Source organism: Camelus bactrianus, chromosome 21 (assembly GCF_048773025.1).
Source record: "Camelus bactrianus isolate YW-2024 breed Bactrian camel chromosome 21, ASM4877302v1, whole genome shotgun sequence".
In the NCBI taxonomy this organism is placed as follows: domain Eukaryota; kingdom Metazoa; phylum Chordata; class Mammalia; order Artiodactyla; family Camelidae; genus Camelus; species Camelus bactrianus.
The window spans coordinates 20,591,351-20,604,043 of record NC_133559.1 but is presented as its reverse complement, the minus strand read 5'-3'; the positions used below and the strand labels follow the sequence as shown (position 1 = coordinate 20,604,043).

Sequence of the window (12,693 nt, the reverse complement as noted above, 5' to 3'; positions counted from 1 at the left end):
TTTTTATTTTCTTAATCGTAGTTTAACACTTGGTAATACAATAATTTGAGAGCTATATATTCTAGGTTAATTTTCCTTGATTCATGGTTTTGACTGTCATAGCTGAAAAGTTACCTCACAAAAAAAATAGATCAAAATGGAAGAGCGCATCTTTGAGTGTGCTTACCACGTTAAGACAGTAAATTGTCAGTCTGTCGTCCAATAGTGCAAAGGTCTTTTTAAAAATTAATATTGTCTGAAATACTTCCTTCTCCAGGTTTCCTTACTGAAAAGTGGATGGAATGAGATCTTAACTTTTTCCTAGAAGACTGAGAAGAGCTTTCCTAAGTCTCCTTTGCAGGCTCTTTCTTATTCCCTGTCCTCTGAACATTGCAGTGTCCCACTACTCCTTTCTGTCTATACCCACTGACCTATGATCTTACACAGTCTCAAATCTTAAAGCACATATAGAATTTAACATAAATTTATATTATCAGAACCCCTTAAATTCCATCCTTACAGGTCCCGCGGTCTACTTGACACACCTACCTGGCTGTCTAATGAGCATCACAAACTTGACATGTCCAAGAATGAACTCATGATTCATTTCCCCCAGTTTACTCCTCTTAAATCTCATTCATTTCAGTGATGAACAGTTCATCCTTCTCTTTAGATCATGCCCCAAACCTTGGTGTCATTTTTGTCTCTTCTCATTTTCTCATCTCAGATCCTTGTCAGGAACTCCTGTTGGCTCACTTTCCAATCACTTATCTCTATTGCTAGCACCTTGGTCAGAGGCCATGCTTTCTTGCCTAGGGGATTATACCCATCTCTTAGCTGGCCTCACTGCTTTTGCTCTTGTCAGCCTTTAATTTATTCCTAACATAGCAGCCAGAGAAATCCTATAAACGAAAAAGTTGCATCATGGTTAAGTGCAAAGTCTCATAAGCACTTTGCCACAAGGAAACAAATGAACTTTACAGGGTACAAAACTTATTTATGGCTATACCTTATACTACTACTAAGTATTTTAAAGCCTTTAGTATTTAAATATCTATATTTATAAAATTAACCACACTGAAGGCTTCTTGTAGCATGTAAACTGTTACATTGCAACAGTTTGAAACAGAGGTCTCCTCAAAGCATGTTACTATATCTATGATGCATAATTATCTGAACATAAAATAATGGTGGTTTTATCAATCTGAGATGTAAATATTTCTGTAGATTAATTTCTTATTTAAAATAAAGATAAACATAAGTTTTACTATTTACTTTCACATGCCAGTGGATTCCTTGTGCAGTCACCGGGGTGCAGAGATGACTGTATAGAGAATTTCTATAGCCCAAGAGGAGGAGAGTCCAAGAACAAATAATTATCCTGTGGTCAGAGGTTAAGTGGATGGAATGAGATCTTAACTTTTTCCTAGAAGACTGAGAAGAGGAGCTGTGTAATGAGAGGCAAAGGAAGGAGCCAGCCATCTATGAAGGAAAGCTGAGAAACCCAAACCAAGGTGGAGGGAGGTTTTTTATGTGGCTAGGCAAGAGAAGTTTGCTTCAGGAATCAGAGGCTCTAAATTAGTATCAGTTAATCAGTTAAAGTTGTGACACTATCATCCTGACCAGTTCTTGTTTTTCTTCCCTCTACAGACTGCCAACGAGCCCTGTGTAGCGAAGTTTGGTGAGTAACCTGTCTCACATGTCTCCTTTTTACTTAGTATTTGATGCAAAATGCAAGCTTCAGTGTTGTCCAGAAGCACTGCATTCTATTTTGTCCCTTCGCCCACGCCCTGGTAAGACCGCACCCAGTTACACCTCTGGGCAGAATGCACAGCACTCTTACAGGCCTGGGAATCTGAAATCCGGGAATCTACTTTTAATTGTTTTAATAAGCACAAGCCTCAGATTTCTACCACCTTTCCCTCTGAGAGACTCAAAGTCCTTCTCATGTTCCACATATCGCTCACGTCCAGTAGAGTGAGTGTGAGGTGCCGTTTTTTGTTTCCAAATGTATATAGAAGAGGAGGGAGAGTTAGGGGAATAGCCCCTCCCTCTGCTCCTTTCTCCTCCCCTCTTAGCTCCAGAGCCACTTTCCCTTATAGTGACCTGGTATTGGCTTAGAAAACACACTATAGAGTTCACAGTTGCACTGAGCTTTTAGGGTATTTCTTAGCATATATACATTTTGGATTGTTCATTGGTTTGAGGTCAAACACCCATTTCCATCTGAGAGCAGACTGCTTCTAGAGTTAATTGCCACTCTTGTTTTCCTCTGCAACTCAAACAGCCAGGCTTCCTTGGCTTGTGGGAGGTAGGGCATCTCTTTTTACTTGTGATTTGCTTTTGTTTTTCTAGTGAATGGAGTGAAACTCATGATATGCTTGAAATTCTCTCGTGCTGTGTTAAAAGCTGAGAATCTCAAGTGATGCCAAGATGGTCTTTAAGTGGCCTCCATTACTGAATTAAATATGAGGACCAGTGACACTTCTTCCTTGTAACTTGCCTAGTGTCTAGTACAGGTCAAGCAGGAAAAAAGTTACTGGGCTCTGGACTCACTGGAAATAAAGGGAGACTTCGCTTCTTGCTGTAATGACTTCTCCTGTTTTCTCCTTCAGAGCCCCGTATCAGTCATGATATAAGGTTTCTTTCTAATTATGTGATTGATAAAGGCTTTTGCTCCTATAACAAAAATGGAGAATTAGAGAATAGGCCGAACAAGTATTTTGGGTGGTAAAAGTACTTCCTGGAGCTCTGAAATCACACTTCTGTGTAAAAAGTATTAACGTTAGGAAAACATGTAAATTCCATATATACCCATAAAAATAAACAAGTCTTGACCCTTTCCCTATCCCGTGACTGCAGTAAATTGGGATACTTACATCTAAACAAATAATTTCCATTTATAAACCCAATAATTTACCAAACCCTCCAGACTTTTTGGAGAGTTTGTATACTCATACCCCAAGTGGATCTTGACTGATACATACCCATAAGTTGATGACAATCACCATAATTTGGACACAATGCACCTAATTCAGGGACAGGAATGTATCATTCAATCAAGAAGTGTTAATTGAGCACTCACAAGGTACCAGGAATTCTTTTTGGTGCTGATGATATGGCAGTGGATAAAACAGAGAAGTACTTGTCCTCAAGGATGTTATGTTCAAGTGGGAATAAGGTAGACAATAAACAAATGCACAACTTAATTTATAACATGCTAGACGGTAACACCTTCTATGAACAAAACTAGAACAGGATATAAAGGTAAAAGAGTAGCAAGAGAGCGCTACTCTATACCGATGGGTGAGGAAGGTCTCATTGATAGTGATAACATAGTAGGTAGTATTTAAAAGGAGAAATATGAGTGTGCATCCTGGACTGCCAGCGTTGGCCATCACCATCCTGTTGTGAGTCCTCTCTTCCTCCCGCCTTTCTTTCCTTTCACTGATGGTGACTGACAAGAGATGCAGTGTCACCTGAAACTTAACCATTTTTCTATTCCAAATTTACTTCCTTAGAGCTTCCCAAGCAAGAGAGACACTTAGGATTTGCGATTTCTCAAAAACAAGGAGTAGATAGATTACTTAAAATATTAAAATTGTGATTGGAGAAAACTAGTATATACCAGGTAAAGAAACAGCTTGTAATTGGGAAAGAACTATAATCAGGAAGAGGATGAAACAAATAACTGTTTTCCTTTTTCTCTGTCTCTCTTGTAAATGTCTTACAGGACCGTTACCTTCAAAATGGCAAATGGCCTCTCCTGAGCCTTCTTGCGTGAATAAGACAGCTGACTGGAGGCTGAAGATACTTCAGAATGGCTTGTATTTAATTTATGGCCAAGTGGCTCCCAATACGGCCTACAAGGGGCGCGCTCCTTTTGAGGTGCTGCTACGGAGGAATGGAGACACCATACAAGCTCTCACGAACAGCACCACAGTCCAGAACATAGGAGGGGCTTATGAATTCCATGCTGGAGATGCAATAGACTTGATATTCAACGAAGAGCATCAGGTTCTAAAAAATAATACATACTTGGGGATCTTCTTGCTAGCAAATCCCCAATTCATCTCCTAGAGACTCGACTTGGCCTCCTCCTCCTCTTCAGCACAAGCAGGGATGCCAGTGGGTAGGATGGAGGAGGCAGATTTTCAATGCCTGCAGTTCATCTGGGTATATAAATCAACACAAACACCAACTCCACAGCATGAGAATTTTCAGTTCTCATACTTATCTGAATGAGAGTCAGAGGAAGGCCAAAGACATCTGGTTACCCCTGACATTGGGTCAGCCAAGACACTCGTGGCTAGAGGACAGAATCTTAAAGTGTCTTTATCTAATCCTTGAATCCCTGGGTGGAAAAATGAAGTCTTATTCCCATGGGAGCCTTACCTGGTATGCAAAAAAGATCCAGGGCAGTGGCCTGGCCTTGTTCTCATATTCTTGGGCTGTGGACTGCTTCACTTCCTTCCTCCCGTATTCCCATCTTTTGAGACTCTCCTCCTAAAAAGAAGTCAGACTGGAGGAGTGGCCACAGATATGCCAACAATGCCCTATTTGAGATCCGATGGCATTCGAGGAATAGAGAACACTTTTGAGAACCATTGGGACAGAGGGACAGGTGGCACTGGAATGGAACGCACTTTATTTGGGAACTTCCCTTGAGTTCATCATACTCAGGATGCAGGGCGCTGTGTCAAACCAGCCAGTCAAAGGGGTCCTCCTGCACCTTCACCTAGGGCTTCAAGAGAACTTGTTTGTGTACGTGTCTAAACATTGTCAGTGGCAGAGAAAGGGTAATCATAAGATTTAACCCCAGAAGTTGGTGTTACCAGTACTGTAGTGTATGTCATATTAATGATTTCATACTTTTAGCTGGCTTTGCAGTTTGCAAAGTGCTTTCATGTATCTAGCACGTGGGAACTCTATGAAGGTACGGCAATGCTATGAAGTTAATGGGGTAGGTATCTTTGGCACAATTTTAACGATGAGAATACAGAGACAGATGGAGCATAGGTAACCTGCTTAAGCCCACAGAACTAGTGATTAACAGGGTCAGTCGGCTTCCCACTGTATCTCACCGTCTTAGCTTTAGGGTTAGTATTTCTGCTAACATAAGTCTATGAGGTTTAGTAAATTCAGTTTTCCAGGAGGTGTACTCTCTTTCAGCCCAAGGAAGGTAGAACAAACTTTGCTGCCTTTGCCTGGAGCAGGGAGCACAGGATGTTCAGGACTTGCTTTAACCCAATCCCCTTCCTCACTTGGAAGAGCCTGTCTTGGTCAAATGTGTTAACTTCTAAAAATAGCAAATGGCACTCAATTCAATGACAGTCTGCTAAAGTTTTGGACTCTGCTAAATTAATTAGCTACTTACGGGTTCTTGTTGAAAGGTATATAATTATGTGATAAGCCAATTTAAAATATTTATGGATATTTGTAAAAAGCTACATTGTTAATTCAGTATCACTATGTAAAGGTAATTTAAAAATATCTATCTTGTGTGCAGCAAAAACTGCTTGGAAGCAGATTAAGCCTGAGCCCAAGATGTTTCTTAGGAAGTCTTTTTTTTGGACACCTGCTGAGTAGCTGTAGGACCAAAGACTTGGATGCCTTGTTCCTCCTGCATTTATATAGTCTCAGGAAATTAAAGTTATACCACATGCTTTTATAGTAACTTGATGGCATTGCTTGGTGTTGAGTTGAACGCAGCAGTGTGCTGGAGTGGGCTAGCACTAGCTCATGAGCTGACTGTGCAATTTTCAGAAATTGCACAATCTAGTTATTAAATACAGTCATCCTTGAAATTGGCCACAGTGGGACGATTTATACCATGGGAATCGGCAAATGCTACAAATCAGGACTTTTTTTGGAAAGCCATTCACCAGCACACCACTGTTTGTAAAACTCTCCTTAACGACTCCCCTCTGCTGCCTCGTTCCTAAGATTGAGGCAGTCAAGGGAAAAAGTGAAGAAAAGTGAAGCTATCATACTCCCAGCAAAAGTCTCGCATATTAATGATTTCTCAGGGCAAGTGGAAGTTCCTACAGCTGCAACCAGGGAGAAAGGTATAAACAAAGGACCTTTGAATCTCCCTAGTGTTGTAATTTCAGGCTTTGTTTTCAAAGTATACTGTTCCTTGTTTCTTCAAATAGTTGTTTAAACCTATAATAAAATATATGATGGTAAATGGACTATAGCTGACTTGACTGTAGGTTATCAGACTAGAGTTAATGATCTAGAGAACATGAGAGTGCATCAGAGTAATCCTAGCCTTTGATTACGGCTGTTCCAGTTTCTGAGGGGTTAGTCAGTTTCACTGCCTTCCATCTACCTCCTCAACTCCACCCCACCCACTTTCACTATCAAAGCCATCACCAATCCTTTGCATACAAATTGTTTTTCACCTTCCATTTTGCCCCATCAAGCTGACCTAGAATGTGTTAAGCCTCCACTTTTGAAGATAGCAGTTAATTGACACCAGTCTTGTGCATTTGATGGAGCAGATTGACTAACTCCTTAGATGAAGTATGTCTGTGCATCTTGTAGATGAAATGCCTGCCTTTGGGTTCTCTTTCTCAAGGAAGCAATTTCACTGTTGGGGGTGTAAGAACGTTTTTTCACTAGAATGAGAAGCAAAAACCCAGCTGACTTACAGATTAGGGGTCTTACCTTCAAATAGAAGTTGTAAGTAATGCTTTGGCACGCACACTTTCCTTGACCTGGGAGGATGCATCTCTATTTCGGGGTCACCTGTGACCCTGGCAGCATCACTCTACTGCTCATAACTCTCCTGTGAGTGCCACATCTCTCCACAGGAATCTTGTACACATGCCTTGTCCTTAAAGACTCAGAGTATGAGCTCACCTAAATGTAGCAAAATTCCATCTACCGTCAAGGAGTTGGCCTTTCTCTTCCTGACAGATTTCCTGGGTTGGGTCAGACTCTAGTCCACTGTCAGCTTTAGCTTTCTCAGGTGGGAGTCGGGTCCCAGGCTTTGGCTTCTGATCACAAGAAATAAATCTCCAAGCTCTGCAGGGATTCCCTTGAAGTCCTCCTACCAGGCTTGAGGTGAGAAAGTTCCATTTCTCTGCATCCCTCCTGCAAAGGAAGGGGGTGAGTACTCACTGCATGGCCAGTGTGCTCTATTTAATTTTATTTCATTCTTTATTTTTTTTGAAGATTTTTTATTGAGGTATAGCTGATTTATAATATTAGTTTCAGGTGTACAACAGTGATTCAAAATTTTTATAAATTATACCCCATTTAAAGTTATTATAAAATGTTGGCTGTATTTCCTGTGCTGTACAATATATTCTTGTAGCTTATTCATTTTATACACAGTAGTTTGTACCTCTTAATCCCCTACCCCTATCTTGCCCCTCTCTTCCCTTCCCTCTTCCAATTGGTAACCAATGGTTTGTTCTCTATCTGAATCTATTTCTGTTTTGTTAGATTTTTTAAGTTCCACATGTAAGTGATAACACACAATATTTGTCTTTCTCGTTCTGACTTATTTCACTAGGCATAATACCTTCTAGGTCTATGTTGTTGCAAATGACAGAATTCCACTCTTCTTAATGCCTGAGTAATATTCTATTATATATAAAAACCACACTTTCTTTATCCATTCATCTGTCAACGGACACTTGGGTTGCTTCCGTATCTTGGTTATTGTAAATAGTACTGCTGCGAACATCGCAGTGCATATATCTTTTTGAATTAGTGTTTTTGTTTCTTTGGATATATACCCAGGAGTGGGATTGCCAGATCACATGGCAACTCTATTTTTAGGTTTTTAAAGGAAACTCCATAGTGTTCCTCCCTAGTGACCACGCCAACTTACATTCCCACCAACAGTATACAGTCCTTTTTCTCTACATCCTTGCCAACATTTGTTATTTGTGCTCTTTGTGATGACAGCCATTCTTACAGCCCTCCCTTTATAAGTGTTATCACAATCTCTCCTCAACACACCGGCCTCATTTTGTATCCTTGATCTGGCTAAAGTGGCAAGGGGAGCTTAGCTTCATTCTTTTTGAAAATTCTGCATATTGGCAGCAGCAATTATCTCTCACTGTTATCCAGGTGTCAGTCATATTATGTCTGAGCTGAAACTGAGGAAGAGCCCCACTTTGACATCCAGTTATACTTTCATGTGTCTGAAAGATATCTGAGAGACATACACCAAAGTGCAGAAATACAGAATGCCCCAAGCCATCATCCCAGGAGCAATAAAGTAAGAGCTTAACAAAAAGGCAGTTGAAGAGGAAAATTGTTCAGAGAAGTTAGACTTAAGAAAATTGTTAGAAGTGAACATAAAACATTGCTTTTAATTCCTTGATAGTCAAGAAGAATTAGAAACATGAGTTTTTTAATCCAATTTTTAAAAAGCAGACAGTACTGAGCTCTAAGCAGACTCTGTACAGATCCATAAAGAATGCTTGAGACAGCAAAATGCAGACTCTTCCATTCATTTTACTTGAGTGTACTGGTTTCTGTTAGCTCAACCAAATTGTGTTGAATTCTGTAAAGTTCTAAATACTACCACTCCAAGACACAGAGCCTCCATACACAGAGCTTTTCAAACATATTGCATGAGCCAAGGACAAAGCACTGAGTCATTATTTCTTCCTATCTAAATCTGTTAGGAAATCATATCATCTTTACTTTAAAGAAAACCTGACCTCTTTTCGGCTATGACTCTTATTATTTCAGTAGCTTCATAACTGGTTACGCTGCTTCTACCTTTGTAGTCAGACACTTTTTCTTCCCCCAAATCTCAGTTTTGCTACGTACTGCTTATTTGAATCTTGGACAAATTTCTTGGCCTTTCTGAGACTCAATTTGTTTTGTCTACTGTTGTTTATCCAATGTCTGATACACAGTTGGAGCTTAGTAAATATTTGCTGAATCAAAGAATAAGTTTTAAAACAACTTTAAAATACCAACTAACATATGAAGAGTTCCTGATGCATAGTATAAAATAAAATGGTGGCTGGCATTGATTTTATTTTTATTAAAGAGCTAGATTTATTCCTAAGTTTTTGAACTTTGACATTTTTCAAGTTAACAGGTTTAACATCCACCTTATTCTCTTTCCTCCTCAAGAAAAGGTAAACCCCAAGGTAAAAGTACATTATTTATTCAAAGATGTATCACCAGCCCCTAAAATTGTGCTTAAAACATTGAATGAACAAAAGAGATGGGACCCTGGTTCTTAGTTAGAATAATCAGAAAGACATAAGATATATAGGTTGCAAACAATCTCTCAAAATAGTCTAACTTCTATTTTAGGTTTTTAAAAACTCTAAGAATTTTCCTTTTTTTTTTTTTTTTTTTTTTTTACTAAGTACATACTCAATAAGTGCTCTGAAAAAAGGTGGCTGCTCTCACTATTGTGCCCCTACCACCACCATCATAAAGTCATCGTTGCATTAGGCTTGTTTTCCTAGGGAGCAGTGTCCTGGAGCACACTAGCTTGCTTTACCATAGTAATTATCTTACCAAATCTTGAGTTAAGCTTGTTCCTTTGGCCTTTTTTATTAAATGTTTGAATTAGAAACACCCAGGTGTATCTTCTCCAAAAATAGTTCTTAGAACAATGTTTACTATGTTACTTATCATCCTTACAGCAGGCACATTCAGGAAAACTGACCTCTGATGAACTTGGAGCCGTATCTCTATGGGAATTTTTCCTCACACTTTTCTATACAGCAATAAATTTCACTAATATGTGAGATTTGGGAAATGTGCACATTTTCTCTCTGCAAAGGAACTATAATTCTCTAGAACCTTGAATCTTTTAATGACTCCAAATGAATATTTTGGAAACACAAACTGGCTTCTGGGCACTTACGGATACTGCCTTAGGTGGTGAACTGCCTCCTTTTCAGAGTGGGAAAATTACCATGACTAGATCACAGTCTTCAGGTTTCTAGGTCCTGAAACTGAATCTTATCAAAGCTTAGAGTTTACCTCTCTCAGGGGTCACATAACCAAACTTATAAAAGACTGAGACTTAAACTAAGGGGGAAGTTTATTGGTCAGTACATTCTCTCTCTGAAGGAAGCACTGTATGGAAATTCAAATTATAGCCAGACCAGAAGGTTATTGGCAGGCATGGAATCCAAGCCAGGGTGGTAAGGTAGAGGATCCAAATGAATAATGGCCTAAAAAAATACACCTTTTATTCAGGGAACAAATATTTCCTGGGGCCAGCTGTATCTCAGAAACTACCCTAGGTACCAGAGGTGAAACAAAATGAAAAGATACAATGCCTGTCTTCAAGCAGTTTAGAGTTTAGCCAAGAAACAGGTACATAAATAAATGATCAGAGGACTGTGCAGATGATAATTACTCTAATGTGAGAGATGAAGGCAAGCCCGAACAAGGACAAGGGCACCGGAACAAGGAGTAGACTGAGAAAAAACTTAAGACATAGACTTATCAGACTTCGGTGACTGGAGGAGAGAGCACTGGGGTTTCTGCCAAGCTCATAAGGATATCCTTATCAGACTTCCTCATCCACAGGGGTGGGTTTCAGGGGCCTTGTTTTCACCCCGTAAGCCCACGCTCTTAGCCAGCATTAACTTGTCCAGAATTAACTGCTCTGGGATGAGCTCTTGACTGGAGAATATAAAAATTTGGAAGCTAGGGGCTATGTTCCTCCTGTAGAGTGGAGTGAGAATCAGAGAAAGCCAATCCAGCTGAGACAGAGAATGAAAAGGATATGCAGAGAGAAGTATAAATAAAAGATGGAAAGAAACTCCACTGAACTGCTCTCGACCCATAAAGCCCAGCTATGTTCTTATCCTTGAATTCTGTAAGAGTCACTGCCACTTTATGACAAAATCCCTTACATTGTTTTTCCCACTCAGCTAGATTATTTCTACCAACCGAAATCAGAGTTGCGATTAAGGTGAGGAATAAAAAAGGAGGAAAGACCTTCTAGGATATTTTCATTTTAGGGGATATGAAGGAGGAACTAGAGAAAGTTCGGGGTGGATGAGATAATGGGCTGTTTTATAAATGTGTGCTTTAAGTACTTGTAGAATATGCAAGTGGGCATTACTAGGATGGAGTTGGAACTCAGGAGTCACATGAGATGGCATGAATATTTGAAAGTCAATAAATGGTCTTTATGGTAAAAAGTCACTGACATGAAAAAAAGTCACCATAGACAGGGAGCAAATGACAGACCTGGGGAGCAGCAGCGTTTGAAGACAGGCATGGCAAAGGAGTCCAGAGACAAAGTCAACTGGAAGAGAGCGGGTTTATAGAAATAGAGGCTCCAAGAAGTCAATTACTATGGGGATTGAAAGTTGCTCGTTGGACTTTGCTGGTAGGTTATTGTTGGTGAGATCAGCAAGATCATCTTCAGTGGCATAAATCGAGATTTCAAGGACAGAGAAGCAAATTGGAAGTATTGTGCCAGATGAGAAGTCAATGGAATGTGAAACAATACATTATACTACTTTCTATAGAAACTTGTTTGTGAAGAAAAATGGGCTGTGGAGTGGGAGAGAGTGGCTAATTTCAGGGCAAAGGGAGAGAAATACATCGATCTGGTAAGCAGACTAGGCGTTAATGTTGGTTGATCAGGGTGCCCTCTTCTCAGCAGGGTGCTGAAGACCCATGCTATGAGCAAGCCTTGTGCAATAAAATGAGCCAGACAAGTCCAACACCCTTACTTAGGAACTTGATCTAAAGCAGACAAGGACAAAGTACGATTTAGCAGTGGAGAAGTTAATGTCATAGAGCGGCTGACAGGCCAGAAGAATAGAGCTAATGTAAGGGAAAAGCAGGTGCTGCCATACGAACAGGAGAGAGGGAGGGAGAGACCACACAACTTTTTGGAATGAAAAAGTTGAAAACAGTAAATGCCCAGAGATGTTTCAGTTTCTGACATAATTTCGGTTCCTATTCTAGGTCTTGTAAATCATTCTAGCAAACCACTTTTTCTCCTTGAATTAGTGTAAATGGATCTCTTTCCTTTCAACAAGGTGAGGTCCACCAACTTTCTAAGCTGTCTTTTCAAAATGTTTAAAAAACATCTTATTTTCCTATAATAGATATACACATGGAAAAAGGAACCCAAACATAACACTAAAAATAGTCATTAAAACACAAGAGAACAATAAAGGGAAAAAAAGACCTACAAAAACATATCCAAAACAATTAACAGATGGCAATAAGAGCATATCTATCAGTAATTACCTGAATTGTAAACAGCCTAAATGCTCCAACCAAAAGACACAGACTGGCTGAATGGATACAAAAACAAGATCCATATATATGCTGCCTACAGGAGACTACTTCAGATCTAGAGACATATACAACTGGAAGTGAGAGGATGGAAAAAGATATTCCATGCAAACAAAACCAAAAGAAAGCTAGAGTAGCAATACTTATATCAGACAAAATAGACTTTAAAATAAAGACTGTTAAAAGAGACAAAGGACATTATATAATGATCAAGGGATCAATCCAAGAAGAAGATATAACAATTATAAATATATATATGGGGTGTGTGTATGTATATATATATATATATATATATATATATATATATATATATATATATATATATATATATATATATATATTTATATATCTACCTATATATATCTCCAACATAGGAGTATCTCAATCTATAAGGCAAATATGAACAGACATGAAAAGAAAAATCAACAGTAACTCAATAATAGTTCG

At 39.2% G+C, this 12,693-nt stretch overlaps 1 protein-coding gene and 1 long non-coding RNA gene across 13 annotated transcripts in view; one reads left to right on the top strand and one right to left on the bottom strand.

Moving 5' to 3' along the window:
* The window catches only part of TNFSF18 (TNF superfamily member 18), a 61,350-nt gene extending 55,177 nt beyond the window's left edge, over window positions 1-6,173 (top strand). For all 6 annotated transcript variants that reach the window (XM_074349811.1, XM_010956650.3, XM_045517815.2 and 3 more), the window contains 2 exons: window positions 1,630-1,660; window positions 3,713-6,173. In XM_074349811.1, coding sequence (XP_074205912.1) covers window positions 1,630-1,660; window positions 3,713-4,059 — 378 coding nt within the window. In that variant the 3' untranslated portion in view covers window positions 4,060-6,173. The remainder of the gene's footprint in view (window positions 1-1,629; window positions 1,661-3,712) is intronic.
* The window catches only part of LOC105070279 (uncharacterized), a 309,633-nt gene that overhangs the window by 76,749 nt on the left and 220,191 nt on the right, over window positions 1-12,693 (bottom strand). For 5 of the 7 annotated variants that reach the window (XR_012501382.1, XR_012501385.1, XR_012501381.1 and 2 more), the window contains 2 exons: window positions 6,847-7,080; window positions 4,375-4,485 (listed from right to left, as the gene is read on the bottom strand). The exons of 1 other annotated variant lie outside the window; for it this stretch is intronic. This is a non-coding gene — a long non-coding RNA (uncharacterized LOC105070279). Of the gene's footprint in view, window positions 1-4,374; window positions 4,486-6,651; window positions 6,791-6,846; window positions 7,081-12,693 lie in introns of those variants that run through there. One more of the 7 variants, XR_012501387.1, reaches the window with a different exon arrangement.